Source organism: Condylura cristata, unplaced genomic scaffold, assembly GCF_000260355.1.
Source record: "Condylura cristata isolate star-nosed mole 26May11 unplaced genomic scaffold, ConCri1.0 scaffold00011, whole genome shotgun sequence".
Lineage (NCBI taxonomy): Eukaryota > Metazoa > Chordata > Mammalia > Eulipotyphla > Talpidae > Condylura > Condylura cristata.
This window is the reverse complement of record NW_004567112.1, coordinates 18,801,388-18,828,672: the sequence shown is the minus strand read 5'-3', so window position 1 is coordinate 18,828,672 and position 27,285 is coordinate 18,801,388. Positions and strand designations below refer to the sequence as shown.

The following is a 27,285-nucleotide window of genomic DNA, read 5'->3' as shown; positions in this document are numbered from 1 at the left end:
GCCATTCATTCATTCATTCATTCATTCATTCATTCATTCATTCATTCATTCAACAAACACACTTATTGAGCAGCTCCAATGTGCTAGGTGATAAGAGACATGAAGGCCTGAAGACTTTGGTACCTTTTCTCAAAAAGTTTGTTTTCAAACCTTCTAGTAGCATTATTCATTTATATTTCATCTTTTCTCGGAGAGGAAACTCTTGTTTAGATAGATGGCTATAGTTGTCAACAGTTAGCTATAAGAAGCTTTGAAGAAGTTCATAAATTCATAATTTGAGTTTCTTTCATGTTTTGTTGCGGTTTCTTGATAGATTAGGGCACAGTTTCCCACTGGAATACGGCATGATCCTGTTATGGAGTAGGTTAATATGGCTAAAACAACAGCTACTGCAGAATGAGTGGTGAGCTACATAGGATGAGGGGGTTAGGTCAGGATGGGCCTGTTAAATCACGTTAGGGGGTTTAACGTACGAATGGTATTGGAAAGACTTTGGTAGGCTTCGAAGAGTGAAATGATCTGAAGTGATTTGTAAGCTTTCTTTGGTAATGTTGTAGAGGATGAGTTGGAAAAGAATAAAAGTGAAAGCAAGAAGACAAATTGAAACACTTGAATAGAGAGGTTATGGTAGCCCGAACTTGAACTTGAATGGCAGCCCTGATGGAGAGATGAACATGCATTGGAGAGAGCAGCGGGAGGGAGAGATCCAGTGGCTCTTGTCTGCCACTATTTCCCAAGTGGTCAAAGCCAGTAAATACTTGAATTAATTCAACTTGTTAAGTTGAATTAAAACAAGTTTGCTGCAGCACTAAGGAACACACAGACCACTGTCACGGTGGTCTAATCAAAGTCTTGACACCCTGTAATGCTCTTGCTGAGCATCCAGCAACTGTGCGACCTAAAGCTTCTTGTCCTAGAATAAAATGTCATGTTGCCAAAGGTCATCCTTCACGTATGGCAGCCTCCATGAGTCATTTAGGAAGTTTAGATGGTTGTTGAGAACTTGTGTGCCAGACACTGTACAAAGATGGCTTCATCATCAAAAATTATTTCCCAATGAGATAATAGTTCATATAGAGCTGTGTAGAATCAGGGAATATCAGGAACTGTACATCCAGAAATCAGGAACAAAGTTAAGGATCAGAAATTGATAAGAGGCCCATGAGTAACCAAATTTGCTACCACTGAATTTATGCACTCTGCTCACTAAAAACTCATGTACTTCACTGATAAGGGAGGCTTTCACATCGAGCCCATTTGCTTTTATTTAACACATTTCTTAATTAGTCTGTTGCTGTCTGTTGTCTCAGAGCACAGCAAATTAGAATGGTGGAAACGGGGAGGGTGTCATGGTCATTGGATGGGACATACTGATGACAATTAGTCACATCTGGCAGCTGGGCCATGAGGCAGAAGAACAGAAATTTATTCAGGAAAGATGTAGTAACTCAGACTATTTTTACAGACCATTTCTGTAGTGGCAAACAGTGATACATATTCTACAGTGGCAAACAGTGATACATGTTTTGTTAAAAGTTATTACAAAGCTTGTTACTTCATGTTAAGGAGGACCTTAGGATCCTTAACATGTGTTTGGAAAGGAGGTAGTGTAGTGTGGGAGGGTTGATTGGAAAACTGATTTGCTCATTGTTTGCTACTTGGGCAATGTTGGGCAAGTGATGGTTCTGGAAGTTCATTTTCTTTATGTATAAAGTGGAGTTAAAAATATCTCCTGTATAGTCTTGTTTGGATTAAAGAGAAAACCACCCAAGGACTACCTGATGCGTCACGGATGTTAGTCTTACTGCTCTTTGAAATTATCTTGATTTTCCTGTTCTCTGATTCCCTTTTCTGCTCTACAAATATGTACTGAAGATAATGGGCAGCATTATCACCAGGCAAAATTTTCCTTACAGGAATTTTTTCTTCTTGGTGCCAGCTGCTATTGCATAATACCTGTGAACACTAACTGATAATAAAATGATTAAACAAATATTTAGGAATTGATGGAAATACCTATCGCTTTCATTTAACTGCTTATGAAGAAATTTTAAGACAAATGCTGTTTGTGTTTTTATATTATATACCTGTAATGCAGTCATACGTTTTCCTATTAAATTGTTCTTGATTCACATGATGCAATGATAACAGTATTTTGTGGTGTCCCACAAAGGGTGTTCTGTACTGCCAGGAATACCCTGACTTACAGGTATCCTTCCAGAAGCAGCTTGGAAAACCTTGATTGGGAAATGTGCCCATAGAACTCTGAATCAATAAAAGAGGAATTGCTTTGGTTAGAAATGAAACTCCTCACAATTTATATTTGTATTTTGATTTGTATGAAAATAGTTTACTTTTAAAAATGATTTACTTCTATGTTGAAAAATTCTTAGTTTTCATATTTTTTCAGCTATTGGTGGAACTTAGTACATCACTTCTGAAGTGGTACGATCCAGACTTTAGAGGCCCATGTGCTTTTGTCTGCATTATGAGCATTCATCCATATTCTCCTCTTGGAAGGAGAATGAGGAGGTTTATATCAGCACTAGGGATAGAAAAGGCAAATCAAGAGTGATAGGGTGTTAATAATGATAGAATTCAGAGCTTTTTTTTTTCAGAGCTGTTTTTTAATAGACTTTATTTTTTAGAACACTTTAGGTTCACAGCTAAAGGAAGCAGAAAGTGTAGAGGTTTCCTTTGTAACCTCTCCCCCATCCATGCCAGCAAAGGCTATTTTTACAAATAATTTTTGTTAGAAATGTGTTTTAGTCCACTGTTTATCTCCATGTGCTGTACATTAGAAGCTGTGCTCCAACAGCTTCTTCAGACTTAATATATATTTTGCACTCATTTATTCACTCTTAACATTCACTTATCATCATACATTATTGAGGGTCTACACTGTGGTTCCAGCGGGGTCTTCACTACCCACAAATGACTGCTGAAATTAAAATGAACTCGTGTGGCTCCTCACTTGTGCTCAGCACATCCCACATAGTCACTGGCCACATGTGGCTTGTGACCATTCTCTTGGACAGTGCAGATGGAGAATGGTTCCATCTCTGCAGAAAGTCCTTTGGAACTTTTGGGATGGATGCTGGGTAAATTGCTAAAATTTAGGAACGATTTTTAATGTGAGAAGCACTTCTATCATGTGTATACACATGTTGTGTGTTTGTAAATTTATTCAGTGTATTGCTTTTATAATCTTGATGTTTAATAGTGTTCAGTTTTTGGTACCTGTACTACTGACTTAAGTTGGGGGAAGTTTTTTTGGCTCGACTCAGGGGTGTCTTGTAGCTATTGAAACGTGGTGTCTTCATGTTCCTTTGCCATCTGGGAATAATTGTGAGTGAGAGGTTCCATCAGCAGTGGACTTAGTATTGGCCTTTTTTAGGGGTTCCAGTGCTGTTTGAAGTAAGCAGAGGGCCTCCTTGCAGGCCCAGTGATTCAGTCTCAGTGCTATAACCCACACAGCCTGAGTTCCCCCTTACAAGGGAGCTGACCCACATGGTGCAGGAGACCTCTCCTGTTTTGCCCGCTGCCTCCCTCAGCAGTGTATGCCAGTACATCTGCCTGTTCTGCTCCCCACTCAGTCTCTGGTGAATCCTCTTAGCCCCTGTACCTCTGGCCTATACCCCAGTTTTCTATGCAAAATACTAATAATAATGATGATAATGTAAGTTGAAAAGAGATACTACTTTTGGTTTGAAAAAATAATAAACTTTAGGATATATAGATGGAGTTAAGTGTTCTTTTTTTTTTTTTTAAAGATTTATTTATTTGTGCATACAGAACTGGGGTACAGGCCAGAGGCTCAGGGGTGGTGAGAGGCTTCACCAGAGACAGAGTGGGGAACAGAACAGGCAGATCAATGAAGTACACTCCTGAGGGGAGCAGCGGGCGGGTTAGGAGAGGTCTGCCACGCCATGTGGTCTCCTCCGGGGCAGGCGGGAATCGAACTCATGCGGAAGTGGCTTTAGATTCTCAGTGCTGTGCTTTAACCCGCTGCGCCACCAGGGAGGGCCGGAGTTAAGGGTTCTTATGTCCAATAGAACAATTCAGAGATTTTTGCTGTGCAATTGCAAGCATATGTTTGCATTTATTCCCTTTTCCACTTCTCTGTCCTTGTTTATTTCACTGTTGGTAGAACTTTAAGCTATAAGTGTTCCTGACTGCTTTGACTAGTCTTGCTTGGAGATAAGAAATAACCTTATAGTTGTTCTTCCAGGCATGTATTACTATTATCAGTCATAGACAATTACTTTGGCTGTAATGTCATTATATTTGGTTTTGAGCTTTGAATGAAGTTGAAGAGTATGGTGATGATTGGCTAAGAGCTGGTACCTCCATGCTTTGGGGGACCACTTTAATTGACTTTTGGCACATTATTGAATGCTGTCTGAGTGGTATAATTCATGTTGATTTTGTAGCCAGGTAATGGTTTGGTCAGTTATTGCTTAATAATGTTAATATTTTCAGGGTAATGGCAGTAAAAAGCCATTATCTTCCATTTCTACTTGGATGATGTATATATGGGTAACTTTCTTTTCATTGACTCAGCAATGTCTGGAGAAGAATCAGGTTTCTCAAACCTGATTCTGAGAGCGGGCGTGTATGTGGGGGTTGGGGTGGACTGGGGGTTAAATATGTGTGCTGGTGAACATCTCTCCTAGGAAGGTGGATGTGAGGGATCCCAAAGCTTTTGGGTATTTTTCCTTGGACTTTTATTCCTCTATAGGGGTTGACTTAGCACAGAGGGGACAACTGTTCCTCAGTTACTGACTTGTGTGCAAGATGTGGAAAATGGACACTTGCTGCTGCCTGTTGTGACGGTTCAGACTCCAGTGGGACGTATAACATAAATGGCATCTGGTCCTGGCTTTCTCTCTTGTGTTCTAATGTCAGGTGACTTTTTTTCTGCTAATGCACATATGGAGACTTCTAAGAGAAGAGAAAGCAAAGTTGAGCTGGAAAGTTGTTTATGTTGACAGGATGCTTTGGAAAGCCTTGGGAAACTGATAGTCTGAAAGGATAATCTAAAAGAAGCATATATGAAAGAAACCTTAGAGACTCATACTGAATTAAAGCAAACTGTGTAAAAGAATAATGATAGTACATTTTAGAGCAGAAGGAAGAGGCCTTTTAAGGCTTCTTATTCATTGTGAATATCATAAGAGTCTGTTTGGTCGAATAGGGCGTTTAAGAGCTGGAAGCCATATCAAAGAAGGCAAAGGAAAAGGAATAGGTAGAGGCAATGGTGGATGTTAGAAGAAAAAGGAGGTTGCTAGAACATTGGTTCACAAAGTGTTTGCTGACCCTTGGGAGTCCAGTCCCTGAGGCTTTTCAGGCATTCTGTGAGGGCAAAACTATTTTCATAATAATACTGAGATGTTGTGTGCCTCTTTCTTTTTATTGTGTTAAAAATACATAATGTAAAATTTCCCATCTTAACTATTTTTATGTATGTAATCAATCTCTAGAACTTGTTCATCTTGTATATCTGAAACTCTACATCATTAGGCAATTCTCCTTTTTACCTTGTCCCTAGCTTGTAGTGTGAACTACTACCCTATTTCCTATTTCTGTGAATTTGACTATTTTATATACCTCAGATAAGTGGAATCATTCAGTATTTGTGTTTTTGTGACTGGCTTATTTCCTCAAATAATGTCCTCAAGTTTTATTCATTTTGTAGCAAGTATCTGATTTCCTTTTTTAAAAAAAGATTTACTTATTTATGAATATGAAGTGGGGTACAGGCTAGAGGTGGAAGGGCCATAAGAGGATTCACCAGAATCAGAATGGGAGCACAACAGACATATTGATGTCGTATACTGCCGAGAGCAGCAGTGGGTGAGACAGGAGAGATCTGTCACACTATGTGGGTCACCTCCTTGGCCAGGAATTGAACTTGTTTGAAGCAGCTGCCGCTAGGAGCAGCTGCCCGTAGCTTTGGAGTGCTGCGTTTCCACCTGTTGAGCCACAGGGAGGGCCTAATTTCCTTTGTCAAGGCTGTATAGTATTCTATCGATGTATACACTGCATTCTGCTTATCCATTCATTTGTCAATGGACACATTTTAATTTGCTTGAAATTGGAATTCCTTGAGGATGGAATTGAAGTTGCTTCTAACTTTTGGCTATTGTGATGTAACTTGTATTTTTCACTGACTTGGTATTTACACTGATAATTCAGAAACTATAATAGGTGAAACTGCTGTTGCCTTAGCACAAATCAAGATGTAGGCACTATCTTGTACTAGTAGTCTTATTTCTCACACAAGTGCAATGGGAAAAAAAAGTTCAGTTTTACCTAAGAATATCTTTTTGATGTTCTGTGTGACAAAAATGGGAGACATACATTAAACACTTAAAGTTGACTTGAGGAGTACTTGGGCAGTTGTTTGATAAAATTTAACTTTTCAAATGAAAATTAGAAGTTTGGAAAATTTGTCTACCACTGTGAGTTTGATAGATTCACAGTGTTTAAACTTGTTTGATACGACTGCTAGTAATGTTATTGAATTTGTTATATACAATGAAATGTACAACATTTAAAAAAGCTGTATAGTTCAGTGAACTAGTATTTGTCAACATATGATGTCACAAAATCTTGCATTGGTCAAAACCACTGAAAGTGAAAACAGAAAAATGGGTTTTAATGTCAGAGTGTGCTAAGTTATTAGAGTCCACATGGAAACTGACCTTTAAAAACTCTACTTGTGAAGCTTTAGTATCAAAGAAGAATACCCATAGTGATCTAAAAGGACTTTTTAAGTACTCTTCCATTTTCCAACAACATGTCTGTGTAAAGCTGAATTTTCATATACTTCAGTCATGTGCCGTGTTTGACTGATATGGTGACAGACTGAATACAGAAGCAAATGTGAAAACCTCTCTAATGTCAATCTGGACACTAAAGAGATTTGAATAACTGTAACACAACACTGCTCTTCTTTAGTTTGGAAGTGAGTTAACACTTCTAATGAGATTATTATTGTATCTAAATAAATACTTTGACATTTTGTCAGATGGTAAATATAGACATAACCCATGTACAAAGGCTTTTTGGAGTTTGATAACGTTTAAGAATATGAAAGGGTATTGAGCCCAGAAGTTTGACAACCAGTGCATGAGGAAAAGCTTACTCATCTAGCAAGAGTGGGTAAGGTGCTGAACCTTGTCAAAGAGAAGTGGATGGAATGGTTTTCAGAGAAAACAGAAAAAGATCTGTGAGGCAGAAAATTGCTGTGATGGGAAATGCAGTCATCTGGACTTGGCTGGATTGTCTTGCCTATTTCTTTAGTATCTGTGGCATCTTGTAAGGTCAGTATTGGTGAGAGTTCTGTAACCTAAGCCCCATGTCTGCCAGCTTTCATGCGCTAGAAGTGAGCTGTTAGAAGCTCATTGGTGGGTCTGAGACCCGTGTAGCCCATTACTTTGATTAGAGTGGGAAAGTGCATGGGGAAATGGAATCTTTAGGACTATAAACGTGTGTAACAGACTTTTACCACCTGTTTTATTTCCCATAACTCACTCTCATTCCAGATCCAGAAAGTTCTACCTGACACCATACTCCGTGCTGTATTATAGCATTATACTGAAGCCCAGTGTGTAACCTCTTCATTTAAAAGAAAATGAAAAAGCACTGTGTGCTGTAGAATAGCTTTATCTTTTACTTTCAGAACAGTTTCTACAGGCTTTTTTTTTTTCATCAGGTTTGCTTTTCTGTGTAAAATAAAGACCGTAGTCTCCCGAGACCAGTGTGAGAGGCTTGCAGAGGCAAAATTGTTGCATGTGTGTGAGGGAATCTGCAGAGGAGGTGATGAGACTCGCTTCGCAGCCCCTCTCTGGCGTGGCCCCCTTATGTATTTGTGATGTTGATTTTTTTTTTTAAGAAGCCTTCACCCCTTTCCACCCCAAGTTCTTTTAGCTTTAGTCTCCATAAGTCATAGTTCTGAGGGGAGCACATGCTAAGATTCTTGGAGATATAGCATTAGATCTAGAGAGTATTGGGTCAGTAGGGCAGGTGGGCAGGTGGGCAGGTGTCTTATAAGCTGTAATACTTGCCCAGGCCCACAGTGCATTTATTCAGTTATTAGCTCAGCCTATATTTGCTTTTTTGGTATTTGCTTAAATTTAAAAGCATGTAGAAAAGAGACCTTCATCTGTTTACCAAGCATTATGCCCTCTTGGCTCCAAGAAAGTGCTCTCCTTTTCTGTCTGTTGAGCTAAAAGCCGTTCAGCCAAAGCCTTTGTTCGTGTTTTTCAGCCCTTGCTCTCTGACAGCTTTAATATTAGTTGGAGCCTCAGGGCCCGGGAGCACCTACTTCCTCTGAGCCTTCTTTCCTCTCTGATCTCTCCAACCCTTTTCTCCGGAGAGTGGGCTGTTACTTGCTTCCCCAGCAATGATGTGCTCACCAACTGCTGACTTGCTCTGTCTCTCTGAGGTGGACTCTGACTATTCTGTTTACAGATGGGGAAACAGCCTGAGCAAAATCACATCATTTGCTGAGGGTCACACAGCATAGAAAGTGCTAGGGCTGAGATTCTATTTTGATGGCAACATCTTGTTCCAGTGGTCAGTCAGATATCTTGAAATAAGAATCTGAAAAAATTCCAATACAAAGTGGTAATCTTTTGGGATTTTTAGCCTTTTTTTTTTTAAACAGTACAATGTTTGCTTTTTAAACTGGATGTTAGGTACACAGGCATTGTTAAATTGTTATTCTTTGTACCCTGACATATTTGATGAACATTGTTTATAGCTATAAAATATTTTAAATGATTATATGAAGCATAATAAATTTTTTATGAAATATTTTTTTTTCTTAAGGCAATTCTGGCTTAAAGAGCAAAGCAAAACATATCACAGCCCAGAGACATACATTAAGTCATAATCATTGCACAATATTCTTTGTGCTTATGTGCAGAAAGGCCAAATAGGTAGAAATCGTTAGGGTCCTTTTAGTTACCTAGTATGTTTGACAAACTGCCCTAAAATTTAGTAGCTTGTGGGCCCTCCCTGGTGGCTCAGTGGGTTAAAGCACAGCACTAAGAAGCTAAAGCCACTTCCGCATGAATTCGAGTCCCGGTTGCCCCTGAGTAGATCCACATGGCGTGGCAGACCTCTCCTGACCGTGGCAGACCTCTCCTGACCCGCCCGTTGCTCCCCTCAGCAGTGTACTTCATTGCTCTGCCTGTTCTCTGTCTCTGGTGAATCCTCTCACTCTCCACATCTCTGGCCTGTGCCCCAGTTCCATATGAATAAATAAATCTTTAAAAAAAAATTTAGTAGCTTGTAACTCCAAAACCCAGTTATTTCCCAAGGTCTGGAAGTGCTTTAATGCTTAATAAAAAATTCTCTATCCCAGCCATTTTCAGAACTGCCCCGAACATGGAGGAGTATTTGAGCTATCTAATTTCAGTGGCTTGTTGGCAAGCAAATAGCTGTTGCCTCCTATACAGTAGGGCGTGGTCTAAAGTGTCTCATTCCTTGATCAGGACACATAACCCATGTTACTGGCACAGGACTCACGAATAAATGAATAAAAGGGGGTGCCTGTTTTTGGACCTGACTTCTTAACACCAATGCTTGGTTTTTGCCTGCTTAGGTATTTGGCTCGAGTAGGGGATCTTGAAGCTACTGACACCGAAGACCCAAATCTCAGTTACGGACTTGTTGTAGATTGTGGCAGCAGTGGCTCCCGGATTTTTGTTTATTTCTGGCCAAGACATAATGGCAACCCCCATGACTTGCTGGACATCAAGCAGATGAGAGACCGCAACAGCCAACCAGTGGTTAAAAAAATCAAACCAGGTACTGGCCAGTACATTTCATTATGGATTGCTTTTATTCCTATAGTTATGGGAGAGGACGGGAGGAGGAGGGAGAGATGGGAGGGGGCAGGGCGAGGTGGGGACGGGAGGAAAAGGGAGAAAGCTAACATTTTCTTCTTGAGATTCTGGACAGTATCTCACTCATTGCCACCCTCTCCTCTCAAATGGTGTCTAGGACCATAAGCCAAATGCTGTAGAGTACTAGTCTTCTGAGTCTATGTGAGCAGACCTTTAAAGGAAGTGTTTTCTTTTACTTAAGGAATCTCGGCAATGGCAGACACTCCAGAACATGCCAGCGATTACCTCCGTCCTCTGCTGAGCTTTGCTGCTGCTTATGTGCCCGTGAAGAAGCACAAGGAGACCCCACTTTACATACTTTGCACCGCGGGCATGAGGCTTCTCCCCGAGAGGTAAGATGAAGGGTCTTAAGAAACTCAGGAGAATGGGTGGCTCACAGTTGAAAGGCTGATTCCAAGCCCTGGTCTGAAGGAGGGAAATGGGCACCCCACACAGCACGGACAGGTGGCACGAGCAGACTCCTTGCTCAGAAATAGCAAAGCTGCCCCTCCCCATGCATGATCAGTCATTCGTGCCTTCATGTCATTTGTTTCTTTGGGAACAAAGAAACAGTCTCTATCTGCAATGTTTGTAATGATGCTAAGTGTTGACTGAGGGTCAGGAGCAGTGGTAATGTTGATGAATTTGGATCATGAGGTACCTAGAGGGGGCGCATAACTACAGAAAGGTTGTAGGAAGGTCACCTGAGGCCCCGGGTACTGGGGGCTAGTGGAAAGTGCTCTCTTTGTTTGTCTGGATTCTTGGTGATTATGGTGTTACTTGCAAAGAAGTCTTCATTGCCATAGACCAGATTGCCAGCCTAGCCAATCAGTCCTTTCCACAGACCCTGGCAGTCAGCCTGGCATCTTGCCACCTGAGCCCTCTTCTCTCTTTCCTTTGTTTTATGCACACGGTTACTGGTGTGCTGTCTAGCATCAGTTCATGTTCCATCCCCAGCCCCGTAGGTGACCCCCATGGCCCAACAGACATCTCTTGTGTCGCCTGCTGCTCCCCACTCTGTCCCTGGTGAATCCTCTCACCACCCCTGCACCTCTGGCCTGTATAGTTTTGTATGCATAAATAACTAAATCTTCGAAAAAAAAAAAAAAGAAACAGAAAAGCTGGTGTTTTTATGCAGCCATTGGCCCTGCTCCTTTTCTCTGTGTGTATATCTTTGGATTTTTAATTTTGCCTTCATGCCTCTATATGCCTGTATATTTTGTCTCATATATAATATTTTTGTTGTGTTTTTACTTACTTTTTAAGAAAACCAAACCTTAAATGTTGCAACTGCAACCTTACATCATTAAAGGAAACCTCAACTGTAAACAGAAACCTTGCAGTCCTACAACCCATGAGTCAGACTGTTGTCATGGGCCAGAATTTTGGAAAGCCTGGGAGAGTGCAGATGGCATTGCTGGTGCCACACCTCAGGCTGTGAGTAGCCTCAGGTCTCACAACCCAGGGAGCAGCGAGAACCAGAGGAAAGGCTGATCCAGGTCGGAAAGACAGAGGTGACCAGCCGGGCAGCGGTCGGCCCCGCTGCTGCGTCTGGAGCCGAGGCGGGCATTGCCTCATCTGGCACTGCTCCACGTTGCCTCTGTCCGACTAGTTCCTACCCACCAAAATCCACCTCGTTAATGCTACCCCATTTGTTTAAGGCGATTGCTATCAGCGAGGAAGCTCTGGTTATTCCTAGTTATTTTATCTTAAGAACTTTCAAAGAACTTGCCCTTTCCTTGTGCTCTGAACACTCTCTGAGCCACGCCTCGCTCTGGCCTGCACGAATGAAGTCACTGCTGCCTCTAGGCCAACTGTAGTTGTTGGCCTAGGTCCGGTTTTCTTTGCAAGAACCTGTTTTGTATAATTAGTGCTTGGCTAATTTATTAGCAGTTGGGAGCAATATTCAAAATGGTTTCGAATCATTGTATTTTGAATTTATTAGGTTGTCTTTCATTGCCAAAGGCCTACACTCACAGAACTTGTTCCACCTCCTTTCTATTTTGTAATGGGAAAAAATACTAAAAATTTATAAAGGTAATACATACAAGGAGCTTTTTAAGGAAAAAAGATGTTCAGGGCCCTCCCTGGTGGCGCAATGGGTTAAAGCACTATGAAGCTCTATGAAGCTACTGTAGTACAAATTTGATCCCCAACCAGGGAGGTGACCCACATGACACAGCAGATCTCTCCTGACCTGCCCGCTGCTCCCCTCAGCAGTGTGTTTCACTCAGTATGCCTGTCCTGCTCCCCAGTCTCTTGTGAATCCTCTCACCAACCCACTCCAGCACCTCTGACCTGTACCTCAGTTCTTGTATGTATAAATAAATAAATCTTTTTCTTAAAAAAAGATTTTCATATGGGAAATTTCAAAAGTATATAAAAGTAGAGAGAATGGTATAATGAATCAGCTACCCAGCTTTTTATAATAGTAATGTTTTGCTCTTAAAAGTTTTTTTAACAGAACAACCAGATTGACTTTTAGAAAAGGAGATTACTATCTTCTGTACAGTATGTGAAGTGTTTTGTTTTAACATGAATTGGGATCATATTATGTGTAATGTTGTGTAATTTATTAGAACTCAAAATATATTACAAATCTCTTCATGTCAGTATGTGAGCTATAAATTGACCTCATCTTTTTTATCATCGGTGCAGTATTACCATTCATTGTGTGGAAGCACCAAAAATTGTTTAGCCAATTCCCACTAGTACATGCAAGGTTATTTGTGGGTTTTCATTGTAATAGATGATGCTACATTATTCTTCTTCTTTGTATTTTTATCTGATGACTTCCTTGCAGCAAATTTCTATACATGTAATAGGTTGGCCAAAGGTTATGTACATTAAAGACTTTTGATGTATTACCCTGATTGCCCTTTGGAAGATTGTACCTGGAACTTACGTTCCAAATAGCAGTACATGTTGCCGTCTGTCCTTAATGTTGTCACTAAAACCAGAAGCCCTCTTTTTTTGTTTTTGTAGTTTAGAAGTGTTCCAATAGGGTGTTCCCCATGTAAAATTCTTATTGCATGAATTTGATGTGGAAAACAATGAATTTTTTTTTACAAACTTATATTGGAAGATTATTCCGTTCAAGTACGAAAAACCTTCACTAAGTCATGCTGACAACTGTCTGAACTAGTAGATTAGTTTTATGGGGAATAATTTGAAAAATTCAAAGTAATTGATTTTTTTTTTAAGATTGATTTATTTGTACACACAGAACTGGGGTACAGGCCAGAGGCTCAGGGGCGGTGAGAGGCTTCACTAGAGACAGAGTGGGGAGCAGAACAGGCAGATCGATGAAGTACACTGCTGAGGGGAGCAGCGGGCGGGTCAGGAGAGGTCTGCCACACCACGTGGTCACCTCCGGGGCTGGCAGGAATCAAACTCATGCGGAAATGGCTTTAGCTTCTTAGTGCAATGCTTTAACCCGCTGCGCCACCAGGGAGGGCCCCAAAGTAATTGATTTTTAGCCACAATTTTCTCTGAATTTGCATGATTACTTCTAACTTTGTTTCTTTGTTTTTATTTTTCTGATAAGATTGATAACATAAGATTTCAGAGGAAAGAATACCTTTATAGATTCTAAGCTCCAAATGTTATCCACACGTTGTTATAATCTGGATTTGATCTTGATCTGGGTTTTTCAAGTAATAATCCTTTTATACAAAGAATAAAAAACAACCCTTGAAATATGAAAAGGGAGATTAAAAAGTTCATTGTTAGTTTACATAAAGGATTATATAAAAATGTATGGACTTAACAGTGCTTCTTGTGTGATGACATGAGGCATTGTTTCTATATTGTGTAAGAGTGAGAATGAGATTGTGTTCCTCATTTTAACAGCTTCCTTTCATAGTGGTGAGGAATAATGTATTTTATAGATTATGAAACTATACTTCAGTTTCCTATGACTTCTCCTTCCTCAACCCATGAGAGACGTAGAACCCCAGCTGCATCTTTTCACACACTGTATGATAACATCAGGTAGAGGGAGAGCATTACTGTCGCATTGGCTTTCAAGTGGGAGGCTGTGCTTGGAGCAGTTTAAACCTTTGGCATCAAAGAGAGGTTACCAAAGAGAAATAGGTGGACAAGATGGTAAGTAGGTGAAGAGAAGGTTATAACAGGCTAGGTAGGTCACATTAAAGCTACTGTGAGAAGAGAGTTTAATGACTAACTTTTGGAATTTTTTCTTCTTTCTTGCAGGAAGCAGCTGGCTATCTTGACTGATTTAGTGAAAGATTTACCCCTGGAGTTTGACTTCCTCTTTTCTCAGTCTCAGGCAGAAGTGATCTCTGGGAAGCAGGAAGGTACCAGGCTCTGAGGGGGCGCTCTAACAAGTATTGAGGAGTGTTTTATTATCTGATTTTTATTTTTCTGATCCTGCTATACAGTTTGGTTATTGTATATCCAGCATAGGGCCTATTTTGAATGATGCTTCTAGAAACCATACATTTATATCTGCTTTTATTTTGTCCTAAGAACTCTGCTTATAAGAATGTGTTAATATTCAGTGGCAAATTATAATGGATCTTTAGTCATTGTTTTGCAAATATAGATCTGGGAGTTATATTGAGCTTGCCAGATTCAAATGTAAATCAAATTATTAAAATAAGGGGGCACTTTAGTTCTAGGGAGAGAGTTCTGGGCTGAGAGTTTCCAGGAAGTATATTGTAGCCTGGACATTTTGAATAATCTGTCAGGAGACACTGGGTCTTATACCATAAGGAGAATATTGATTGGTGTGTTTGTTTGCTCTGGCTGACAGTTGGCCTGTTAGATTCAGGCCTCGAATCTGACCTGTCTTCAATGGCCCATGATTCTCTTGGTTCATTGTTCAAGCTACTCTTTGGATTTGTCCCATGTTGCCAGTTGGGACTGTTTGCAGGTTCCAGCCATACAAATGGGGCATCCATCTCATAGTTTAGTTCTCAAAACCTTGGGCACATCGTTCAGGGTTGGATCCATGCATGGGTAGCTTAGCGGTGACCCCAGGAGTTCATATATCACTTTATTATCTCCCCTGCCCAGTTTCCCCAAGATTTTCAGGCCTGCCAAGTCCTCTTTAAATGTCCTCTGGTCAGAAAGCAGAGCTGTAATTGGCACACTCTGCTGTGCATTGCCATGATGGTGTTGGGATCAGGACCAAGCGGTGGAGGGCACAGGGAGGAAAAAAGCATTAGGCACTTGCCCCACTCTTGAGAATTTAGCTCCTCTGCTCAGAGAGGATTTACATCTGAGAGTTTTAGGTACCTCCCAAACTCTACCTCCACTGCTTCAGGGTTGCTCAGTAGAGAGAATAAAATAAAGGCGGGGGAGAGGGGAAAGCAAGGGGTTTCCCCCACTCTCTGAACCTTTGTGTTCTGCTGCTTGGAACAGAGAGCATGGTCTTAAAGTTCTGTCTGTCTATACCTGGTTTGTGGTTTAAGCCACCTGTGCTTCAAGCCAGGCAAGATTTGAAGGGGGGGAAATGGGAAACTCACCACTGGCTTGGTGGTTCTTTAGCTTGGTGCCAGTGTGTGGCTTCATCCACCTGCAGAGCCCAGGAAGGGCCGTATGGGTTCCTGAGTGTCTGTCCAGCATCTGTGGGGAGGCTCCGTGAACCGGCTTCGCCCATCCTGCCCAGTACCAGGGCGCTGTGACACTTGCTTCTATCTATAATTCCTATTTATCATAAGGAATTTAGAAAATGAAAATAAGTTTTCCAAGGGCAAAACATCACAAGATAAATGATTCATAAAATGGTTCATGAATTTAGATTTATACACTGAGAGTGTGGAGTAAAATGTTATAGTAACTTTTTTTCCCCCAAGCAAAGGCAGGGAAGAGCAGGTGTGGGCAGCGGTGCCTGTATGGTAGAGCAGAAGAGAATTAAGCGAGGGTTTTTGTGTTTCTCTGCTTAGGGGTTTATGCATGGATTGGAATCAACTTTGTTTTGGGAAGATTTGACCATGAGGATGGTGAGTAGTATTGCTTTCAAAGGACAATTCTTTAACTAAGGACGAAAGGTTTTGTTGCATGTAACTGCTAATTTTGAGTGGTTTTACTGACTTTTTAAAGATCTACACTGTTTCACTTTCTAGTCCTAATTTTCTTTTTACCTTTTTAACTTGGAAGTTTCCAAACATTTACAGAAGTCGAGAAATGATAAATGAACCCATGCGAACCCTATTAGCCACAATCTACACAGATTTTATTCTTATTGAATTTTCACAAGTAACCCCCAGACATACCCTTTTATCTTCATGTGTTTTGGTATTGTCGCTAACAAATTTTGAGTTCCAAAATAAAACAAAACAAAATAGGTTTCCACTATGCTATTTTTAAACTTAACAGAACTAACAGTTTATAATATCATGTATTAACCATCTGTCCAATAGATACTTCCGTGAATATCTCAAGAATATTTATGTGCAGCTGTTTTATTCAAATTAGACTCTAAAATTTCATCATGGAGCAAATTTTGTTTGCTATGTCTCTTTAAATCTACAATATTCAATAGTTAATTTTACCCCATCTCTTTTTCTTCAAATTATTCATTAAAAAGGCAAAAAAGAAACCTCATTACTTGATCACATGATTTTTTCACATTAAGGATTTGGTTGACTATATCTTTTTGGGTCTTTAACATGGTTGAACATCACCTCATTGTTTGGGGACTTACATTATACCTACATATTGCCTCTCATGTCCTTTTAACAGTTGTTATTCCATTTACTGTCTTACATTTCCCTTGCTGTTTGACACACCAAAGCATTCCATGCTCAACTCTTGTATCTTTTCTGTCCTGGACCTGGTATTAGCCAATTTTTCAAGAAGCCCAGCTTTCTTTTAGTAGAAAATGATATTTTGAGACTCTAGCTATCAGGGGTGTTGATTGCTGTTGCATCATCACTGCTTCTAGACCTTTTCAGTGGACAAAGCTAGGAAGTATATATAGTTAAGTGAAAAAAAAGCATGTGTTCATAGTATATTTCCAAGTCATATTTAAGATTATAGCATTATTGCTTAATTTCTTTGGTTTTATACCTATATATAATTTTTTCTCTTTGCTGAATATTGTAAAACATTAAAATATTAAATATTATATATTTATATATTAAAATATTAAGTATTATTAAATATTAAAACATTTATTTGCTTTATTCCATGTATATGTTTAATGGTTTTAAAAAAATAATACCACTATTATTACCAATAAAGCTACTAGACTTCAATTTAAGGCATTTCTTTTGCTACTAAGACATATTCTATAAGGGAGATATATATATATATATATATATATATATATATATAGTCAAAAAATATATATATGTAGTCAAAAGTCCAGGTTTAAGTCACTGACAATGTAACACACAGTCGATACAGTTAATTTCTTTCTGTTTAAGGGATTGCTATTTTTCTTTTTTGACTTAAAACTTTGTTTTTAATTACTGCATCCTTTCTATTTCCTTATTTACATCAGAACCAGATGCTGAAGCTCCCCCAGAATTGGCATCAGGACGCAGAAGGACAGTGGGGATCCTGGATATGGGAGGAGCCTCTCTCCAAATTGCTTACGAAGTTCCTACCTCAACCACTGTCCTTCCTCCGAAGCAGGTATTCTACTTTTTAGGGAACTTCAGGTGCTAGGAATGCCGCCATCTGTGACGGAAGGATGCAGTCTTTGGGCGTAGAACAAGTTACCTGGGTCCACATGGTGGTTCCGATACTTGTTAGCTTGTGTTCATTGAGGAGGTCGCTTCTTAGAGTCTTAGTTTCTTCATATATAAAAAGTGAATAATAGCAGTATTTACTTCACAGAGTTGTGAGTATGAAATAACATTGCATGTATAAAGCACTTAATAAATGAACCTACGGGTTGTAAACGTTTAATATGTTTTAGCAACTGTAGCTGTACGGCCTGTCTCTGGTTGCCTGAGGACTGAGCATGATAATGCACATAATGGCAGAGCATGATGTTTGACAACACATCTGGTACATCCTTGTTCCTGAACACTGTTAATAAACATCGTTACTCTCTCTTCCTTCCTCATGACTCCATTCTTGTGCTTCTAATAGTCCTTTCTAGATTAGGATGTAAAGAATGCAAAATTTAATCATAGAGACTAAAAAGAATGCCCGACACTGTGCATGCCTACTGCGTGCAGGGATGAGCCTTGTGAAACTGCCCCACATGCTTGTCACCATCGGCACACACAGCCCATTTCCAGGAAACCGTGACAGCCGCAACCTACTGTAAGCGTTATAACGTGTCAGCACTTAATTCCTTTTATGACCGAGTCACATTCATCTTTTTTATCTGTTTGTCAGGCGGTGGATATTTAGGGTATTTCCAGTTAGTATATTTCCAGTTTTTGCCCATTAAGGGTAATGCTGCTGTGAACATTCATTAGACCTAAGTTTTCTGTTCGCACGCGTATATCCATAAGAGTGGAATTGCCAGGCAAGATAGCATCTTCGTAAACTAAATACATTCTAAATAAAAATCCCATTTTGCTGCAATACAGACTAACAAGTATTATGCAGTAAGCACATTAGAAGGGTTACCTATGGCAGGAGCAGTGATGGCTTTTGGAAGATGAGGGTGAAGGAAATAAAACAAAATGGAGGCTTGACTGTGGTACGGGGCTAGGAACTGAGGGCTCTGATTGATCTCACCTCAGCACCGGGGCCCAGACAAAGCTCCTCTGACTGGAGGCGCAGAAGTGTCGAGCTTCACCAACTCCCACATCCCACAGAAGGGCAGAGATGTTGAACAGCTTTAGAAAAAGCCACAGAATAGATTTCATGATTATCTTCCTTAAAGTTTTTAATCAAAGTGTGTTTTTCCTGGTTATATAAAAGAGCATTCCCATGTTAGAGAACTGGCAAATCAGAAAATGACATCTGGAATGATTTACCTTCTCCAAAATTTACAGACTGTTTTAGTCTCTTGGTTTGGTATTTTGTCTCTGGTTCATGCTTTTTTTGTATAGTCTTATCACTTGATGTCTTTGTTTGGCTTTGCTTGCTAGCACTATGATGATAATGGCATTCACCAAGCTGTTTCCAGGAGGAGCCAGAGCGAAAGAAGCCTGGCATGTTAGACTGCCAGAGCGTCCAGAAATCAGCTAACTTTTACTTTCTCCTTTGTACCTGTTTATAGGAAGAAGCTGCGAAGATCTTGCTGGCTGAGTTCAACCTGGGCTGTGATGCACAGCACACTGAACATGTGTACAGGGTTTATGTCACCACCTTCCTGGGCTTCGGAGGCAACTATGCCCGGCAGCGCTACGAGAACCTTGTGCTCAACGAAACTCTTAGCAAGAACAGGTACATTGGTTATGACGCCTGTGTGTTGAAATAGAATGTCATCAGGGTAGAGAGAATAAATACAGTCCCATCGTACGTTCTACCTCTTCCTTCCTGAACACCCCTGCTCGGGAGTAGCGTCACTTAGAGGACCTGTTGGCTTCACCTGATCTGGGTGAGAGCACGTTTGTTGTAAGAACTCACAACAGAAGTACAGCAGCTTATGGTGATGACCGCTTGCCATGTGCCACTTCAGACATGACGTGACCGAGTCAGGTGAACTCAGCGTGGGTCGAAATGCTCAGTAGACCTTTGCTCAGCAGCTGCTCTGCGTGGAGGTGTCGTGACGCATCTGCTGGCTTACAGTGAACATGTGCGTTTTGAGGGGCTAGGTGGGAGGCGTGCAGTCAGAATTGTGCTTTGAATTAGCCCAGTGTCTCTCCAGCCTGCAGTGATTGCTCATTACTTGGGTACCGCACGAAGTCCTTAGGCCATTGCAGCCCTGGGCTTTGTTTTTTAGTACAGTTGTGTTACTGGGCACACTGAAGGGAAGTATGATAGACTGCAGAGGTCTGCATAAAATTGTTACCCCCCTCTCCTCCCTTTTGTTTTTTTCCAGAAATACTGATTTGAAGAGGTACGATCCATCCTATTTGTAATAGCTTCTGTACAGCAGTAAATTGACTTATGGGAGCACATGATAGAAAATTTTGTCTCCTAAGTTTTGTTTTGTTAATCTCAACTACTAAGAGTGAGGGCAAGCATAGACTTAAAGAAACGGAACTGTTTTGGCTCCCACCATGAGAGTCAAAACCTACTGCCTGCCCAGCTCCGCCCCAGCATGGCTTGTGCTCTGTCCCTGTGCCGGCCACTGCCACTGCAACCCCCCCCCCCAACCCTGGGTCCTCCCTGAGAGACTCCCCCGCCCTACAGCTCCACTTTCTCCAGCTGGGTTTACAACATGAGACCTGCAGTCAGCATGGTGAGATCTTTGCACACATAAGAGGCAGGTGGGAATAAAGACTGGAGACCGCAGACCCATGTACCAGTCTCACCACACTCCAGGGAAGCCACACAGACTGTAAGGTTTAGTAGTTGATCGCCATCACATTTCTCTCTTTTCTTGCCTTCTTTAGGCTCTCTTGAGTTTGCCTCCGTAAAATCCCTGCATGTAGTGCTCCGCTCTTGCCTCTAGGTGTGTCATGTGGGACGCAGGTATCTGTGCGGCACACTCTTAGACCAGCTTTCTAAATTAGCTGCTTCTTGGAGCAGGCGGGTGCAGTAGTCATGTGTTGTCTTGTGTTCGGTCACTGCGACAGGCTGCTGGGCCACAAGACCGGTCTGAGTCCTGACAACCCATTCCTGGATCCCTGCCTGCCCGTGGGGCTCACCGACGTGGTGCAGAGGAACGACCAGATCCTGCACATCCGAGGGAAGGGGGACTGGGCCACCTGTGGGGCGATGCTGAGCCCCCTGCTGGCTCGCCCCAACACCAGCCAGGCCTCCATGAATGGCATCTACCAGTCGCCCATCGACTTCAACAACAGCGAGTTCTACGGTTTCTCGGAGTTTTTTTACTGCACGGAGGACGTGCTGCGCATCGGTGGCCGCTACCACGGGCCAACGTTTGCCAAGGCCGCTCAGGTGAGCCCATGATAAAGCTGAGTCAGCTGTGCCCAACACCGTACAAGGGCCTTTCCGTGCGTGAGCTCACTGGGTCCTCCTCGGGAGCCCTGCAGTCCCGTTTTATAAATGCTGAACTTTAAGAAGTCAAGGAACCTTCCATGCTATATTCTTCTAATTAATATAACTCAGGTTTCCTATCATCTACATCATCACGCAGGTCGAATTGCTGTGGTGGCTGGTGATATTTCCTCTAACTTTCCAATAGCCTCATTTAATGTTTGTAGCCAAAAAGTGTCATCTCCCCGCTGGGCTTTTCCACTTGTGGGGACTTTTCTAGACAATGTCATACAGGTGCGTGAGTCGCTTTCACCTTTTTCGTTTGTGCTATTAAAAGGCCAGAGTGGGATATTTGGAGTATTAGGAAAATGTTGTAAAAAGCAGTGATAGTGGCAGCACTGTTTATGTTTGAAATGCAGAGAAAGGAAGAATTCACTTAGAGAATATACATAAGCCTTAAGCATTGTGTAAACCTAAGTCATTAGTTACCTGGACAGGAAAATCTCAGCTAGCTTTCTGAGTTCACGTGTTGAGTTAGATTCAGCTCTGTGGTTGTTACACATACATAATGTCTTTGATCAGAGGCAATTATGGGAAGTCTGTCCTCACATACATTTTTTATTTTACTTTCTGCTTTCTTAAAATTCTCTAGGGTTCTCTTGGTGGAAGACTTCCAACAGAATAATATTAGCACTATGTGTCGTGTTCTGTTTCCCCAACAGCAGGGCCTTAGGAATATTGGGAGCGCCTGGTTCGTATTTGCTGTCCAGGAACACCCCCACCTCCCCTTTCCAGCATCCAGTGCTCCCTACCTCTGACCTCTTTCTTTCATTTTAAGTTATTGTTTTCCCAAGTCCCTATTCGTTTAATGTGTTGTCTTCCCTGGGTAAAACAGGTGATTTTGTTCGAGCGCTTTGTCTGTTTGATTCACTGCTTGATCCCCTGGCAGAGTAGCAGCTGGCACGTGGCAGACTTTCAGGAAGTGTTAGCTTATTGAACAAACCGAAAGTGATGATTCCTTTGGTGAGAAACACAATGTGGGAAGCCAGTGGTCGACCTTTGACCATCCTGCTCCATCTGCTCGGTCTGCCTATGTAGAGTGCAATGTAGCTCTCTTTGGCTTTTGATGTGGCCAATTCTGGCCCCACCCGACTCTTCTCTGAAGTCAGGTCAGCGTTATACTACACCCGGAGGTGACGGGAATAGAGTCACCCCAAGGCCTGAGCTCTGGGACTTTGTATTTTATAGGACTTGGCACAGTGGACAAAAACGCCATTTCCGTTTTCCTCTTGTCAACTAGTAGCCCATAATTAACTTAGAAGTGGAACAGCTGGGCCTGTGGGGGAGTTACCAGCTTGGCCTGCAGTTTCAAGTTCCTTCTCTGTGGCTCTTCCAGGATTACTGCAGCATGGCTTGGTCAGTGCTAACGCAGAGATTCAAGAACGGCCTCTTCTCATCGCATGCGGATGAGCATCGGCTCAAGTAAGTAACTTCCTTTTCCTACTTAGACATGGCCTTAAAATGTGGGCAGCAGTTAGCAACGATGTAAGAAAATAATAAACCAAATGTGGACGACAGGTTACAGTGGCACGAGGGGAGCAGCAATACAGACTGGATGTTATACTAAAGGATAATTGGATTATTTCAGGTTTTGATTTTTTTTTTTTTTTTTTTTGAGGGCTGTGGGTCCAAATCGCGAGCCTGTCTTAGCAAAGCCAAGGGAAACCAGTGGTAGCTAGGAGAGAGGGCAGGAGTGCTGGTGCTGGCCAGGGCAGGCAGGTAGGCGGGAGACGGGGCAGCAGGACACCCAGAGGCCACAGTGAGCATCACGGTCACGCTTCCCACTGTGCAGCGGGCACCGGTGCTGGGCACTGGGGATCCTCAGGGACCCCTCCCCGACAAGTCCTTGGCCCGCAGGTGGCGTCTGCTCTCCGGCTGCCATCCCCTCTAGGCTGTGGCTGGGCACTGACTAGGTGCGGCGCTGGGTGGGGAGCAGAGCTGAGACGGTCCCAAGCTGCGAATTGCTTTTTCCCTCTGGAGCCTTCCCCTGAGGTGCTTGGACCTTTCCTAAGATCCAAGTGCTCCATCTCCAGCGTGAGCACGCGCAGTGCTGGTCCGGGATGGGCCCGGGTGGGGTAAGGCAGGTGTTTTGAGTATCACAGCCGCAGCCTGCAGCTAGAGCCCGGTGGTGAGGAGACACAGGGGAGGTGACCCGGCTCCCCGGCCCATTGCGGCAAGACATTCCATGGCAGTTTTCCTGTGCCTTTCCCCGGCCCGCCGCTCCTGCCAGGCGCACTTGTCTTGTGCGAGTCTTCGAGGTTGCCTGGCCTCTGCAGTCTAGCTGTGGGTGTACGGAGAGGCCGTTGCGCCACTGCGCCGCTGGCATTGGATTGGACTCCAAAACCGGGTTATTTTGAAGCAAATCCCAGACATCATGAAATCACATTTGTAGATATGTCAGCATGGTCGCTGAAGATAAGGACTCTTTTAACAGGAAGGAGGGTGTTTGGGGGAAGAAACAGGAAGAGGAAAGGAAAAACTTTGCCACGGTGTCATTATTGTTGAAACCAGTTTTTCATATTCATGTAAACGTTGAGATAAAGTAGGCTCAGCTTGGCTCCATCTAGAAGGTGAGTAAGGACAGGTGGGGAGAGAGAGGTCTTTGGGGCACCTGCTGGGGACATTGTAAAGGAAACGCAAGGAAAGCATTACTCTGAGGAAAGCAAGTTTTTCTTCTTGTAAAGTAATGTCAACCATTTCTTGGTCACACAGGTATCAGTGTTTTAAATCGGCTTGGATGTACCAAGTCCTTCATGAAGGCTTCCACTTTCCCTACGACTACCCAAACCTGCAGACGGCCCAGCTGGTGTATGACCGGGAGGTCCAGTGGACACTGGGAGCCATTCTGTATAAAACACGGTTCTTGCCACTCAGGTAAAACGTGCCACCCTCAGCTCAGCTCAGGAGACGTTAGCCGGGGCACAGAATAGGTTTCCAAGTGACCCCACCCCCAAGCCAACGCCCCTTTCTACCACCAGGTGAACTGTTACTACTAATCAGATGTGTTGAGACCTGAAAAAAGGGGGAGAATTACGGGCCTGCAGTCTGTTTCTCAGCTTTGCGGTTTTACTGCAGTTTACTCTTATGTGGCGCTGGGAAGCAGCTGGGGTAATTTGTAGGTGCTCTTTTCTCGGATTATGGGTGCTCTTCTCTCGGATTATGTCAGATAGCCTGTGAGGGAGTCGTAGTCTTTGGTGCCTGTTTCTCTAAACTCAGGACCGTTAGAAGCAGGCAGGTGGTAGAAGTGAGAGAAACGGGGAACTGGAGGGCTCTCCACCCAAACCTGAGTGGTGTGGGTGAGAGAATTTACATTATTCATGACTCACCTTGTCTTATTATTATTATCATCATTATTTTTACTGCTCTCGATTCTGTCCCAGTTCTTGAGGATTCAGGCCTATGAGGTCTCTCTATAGGAAGGAAGGACTAGGAGGATGCACACTGGCAGCCCTGACTTGGGGATGTTCATCTGCTCTGCGTGCTCGGGGAAGTTGGGGTGATAGCAGCTTTGCATGGATGGAATAAATGGGATATCACCACTAGTCCCTTGAAATCAGCTTAGCTGTTTCTCTCTGAAATTAATCCACTTTCCACCTCCAACCCTCCTAGGGATCTACGTCAGGAGGGAGTCCGACAGGCCCATGGTAGCTGGCCCCGTCTCTCCTTTGTCCACAACCACTATCTCTTCTTCGTCTGCATCCTGGTGGTGCTACTGGCCATTGTCTTGTACCTCTTGCGGCTCCGCCGAATTCACCGCCGGCAAGCTCGAGCCTCAGCTCCACTGGACTTGATGTGGATCGAAGAGGTGGTGCCCATGATCGGGGGCCAGGTGGGGCCATGAGCACAGACGAGGACTAAGAAGGCCTGAGCGCCCCGGAGTTGCTGCTTGTTGATTCCCCTCACTCTCTTGGCTCAGATGCTGCTTTGCCTGACCTTGTGGACATTTGGCTTTGGAATTTCTACTTTACTATCTCCTTTAATTCCTTCTCAATTTCCAAGTTCTCTTCTCTGAGAGAAGCTATAATTTAATCTGTGGAGAACTAAATGAGAGATTGGTGCTAACAAAGGGGACCAACCTCAGCTCAACAGAAGCATGCTTTTGGAATTGAAGAAATCCTTTATCAGAGGGGTCTGATGTATCCCTGGGATGTAGACCTCCCCTCCCCGCCTTGCTAAAGCATCAAGTTTGGCTTTGGGCACACTGGCAGCGTGGTTGAAACCAAACTTGGGACATCTGATACAAAGCTCAAGGCATTCTAGCAAGTGCAGCAGTCCCTGTTTCTCTGTAACAGAGAGATCATTTATGTGGAGATCCACAGCCTTTAATAGGGATCCAAGATCTGTGAAGTTCAGTGAAAGACACGAATTTCCAGGCAACCAAAATAATACAGCTCCTTTACTTACGTGACAAAGAAGCCATCAGTGTGGTCCACGCTCCTGGCCCAATGTTGGCGACGGTAGTGAGTGGTTTTCAAAGGTTAGTACCCTGCCAGGTGAACGGCACATTGCAGATTGTGACAGTGTCTTATCTGATGCCTAGTTTGACTAGGAGAGAAATATTTTCCGTTTCTATGTGCCTCAAATGGCTGTTTGGGCATTAATTTTTCTTTTTGAGCCTTAACTGTGCTTGTAAGATGGAAGGGGATTAGAGACCTGGATTTGTCTGGTTTTACGTCTCTGTCCTCTAGGGCTATTTTTATGAATCCGTGTAAAGGAAGAGTCAAAGAGCTCCTTTATTTTACTGCTACAATCCATATGTAGTTTAGGGAGGGATGTATTTGGGTTGTTTTTAAAGAAGGGAAGAACAGTATTGGAGAGTGGACAAGGCAATAAAATCCAAGCTCTTACTTATTTTCTGAAGAATGGGTTTTTTTAAATTAGACATTTAGGGTGTCTGAAAAGCAAGTTCTGAAGCTTGGGATAAAAAGAGAAATCTGTTGATAAGGCAACTGGCAACTTTTAGAACTTTTGCCAAGAGACAGCTAGTTGCAGTCAGCATTTCCATTGGAGGTGAGAGAGCCGGTGGTCACACCTCCACCCACCAGGCTGCACAGGCTCTCCTCCTCGGCCCTCCGCCTGCATGTTGACGCGCATTTCTCTTCCATAAAACTGCTGCACCCCCCCCCCCCCCCCCCGAGTCTAGAACAGTCTTCTCAAGAATATGCCCCAGTAGCAATCTTTTTCTTTCTGTTGACTTTGAATTCTTAGATGAGTATGGTGAAAGGTCCCGGAGTTTAAGGGGAAAAAAGTGAAATAAAAAGCACACCCTACTGGGAGCAGAAAGAAATTACATGCTTCGTAAAAGAGAGTAAAAGAAATCAAAAGCCTTCTAGAAGTAAAATGAGATAAAAATAAGTGTACTGACTTGTGGTTGGTAGTGGAGAAGGCAAAAAATCTTGAATTGTTTTCAAATTAGAGAAAAATGGATCTTGCAAAGTTTTATAGTCCTTATGGAAATGTTTTATTTTACTTTCCATTGGAACTTACGTCACAGCAATTTCTTTCAATTTTTAAGACTTCTAAATTGCATTGATTTTCTGTGACTGGTTTTGGTCACATGAACAAGGCCTCCTCACAAACGCTGCTTAAAAATAACATCAGAACCCACGGGGATTACAACTGAGATGGAAAAATGTACAAAGTGATGTAAAAATAAACTTATATTATTAAAAAAAATAAAATAACATCACAATGTTTTTGCCTGTCCTGTCAGGTCATCTTCCTTATCCCCTTGCCTTGGCTTCCCAATACCACTTTTGGTATTCTTGATTTAGTCAATGATCTATTCAAAAGCTTCCTAATTGGCTAGAGTTATCATGTTCATAGCGCTGCAAATGAAGTTGACATGGGGCTGAGGGTAACTGGTCCAACTTGAAAACTTACTAGCAAAGTCATTCTTCACCTTCGTTCTACAGTAATAGCTACCACTTGTTAAATGTCTGTTTTGTGTCACTGTTAAGATTTTTGTGTATTATGTAATCATTATGATAATCATTATGACAGCCTTTTCAAGATTGTGTTTTTATTGCTGAGAAAACTCAGGATACCCATGTTTTTCAATATAAATGTATCCCTTTTAATTTATTTTAATTTGTGTTTTTGTGTTCTATGTTTTTTATTATTTTAATATTATAGGACCTAGCCTTGTTTTTGTTATCATGAGTTAAGACTTCTCAGAATTCTGTGTATAAAAGTTGGAAAAAATTTTATTTTGCTCCTTGGAAAAACTTGACTATATGCTCTTGGTTCTTTCACTGCTCCCAATTAATAAATTTTAAATGAAATCTCACTAGCTGGAAACAAGTCATTAACTTCCTGCTCAGAACCATTTTTTTTTTTT

At 42.2% G+C, this 27,285-nt stretch overlaps 1 protein-coding gene across 1 annotated transcript in view; it reads left to right on the top strand.

Moving 5' to 3' along the window:
* The window catches only part of ENTPD7 (ectonucleoside triphosphate diphosphohydrolase 7), a 32,346-nt gene extending 5,118 nt beyond the window's left edge, over positions 1 to 27,228 (top strand). Inside the window, exons 4-13 of the mRNA XM_004680547.2 lie at positions 9,617 to 9,822; positions 10,102 to 10,252; positions 14,115 to 14,218; positions 15,812 to 15,868; positions 17,374 to 17,507; positions 19,057 to 19,223; positions 20,522 to 20,846; positions 22,282 to 22,367; positions 23,658 to 23,819; positions 24,555 to 27,228. Of these exons, the coding sequence (XP_004680604.1) occupies positions 9,617 to 9,822; positions 10,102 to 10,252; positions 14,115 to 14,218; positions 15,812 to 15,868; positions 17,374 to 17,507; positions 19,057 to 19,223; positions 20,522 to 20,846; positions 22,282 to 22,367; positions 23,658 to 23,819; positions 24,555 to 24,786 (1,624 nt within the window). The 3' untranslated portion in view covers positions 24,787 to 27,228. The remainder of the gene's footprint in view (positions 1 to 9,616; positions 9,823 to 10,101; positions 10,253 to 14,114; positions 14,219 to 15,811; positions 15,869 to 17,373; positions 17,508 to 19,056; positions 19,224 to 20,521; positions 20,847 to 22,281; positions 22,368 to 23,657; positions 23,820 to 24,554) is intronic.
* The last annotated feature ends 57 nt before the right edge of the window (positions 27,229 to 27,285 follow it).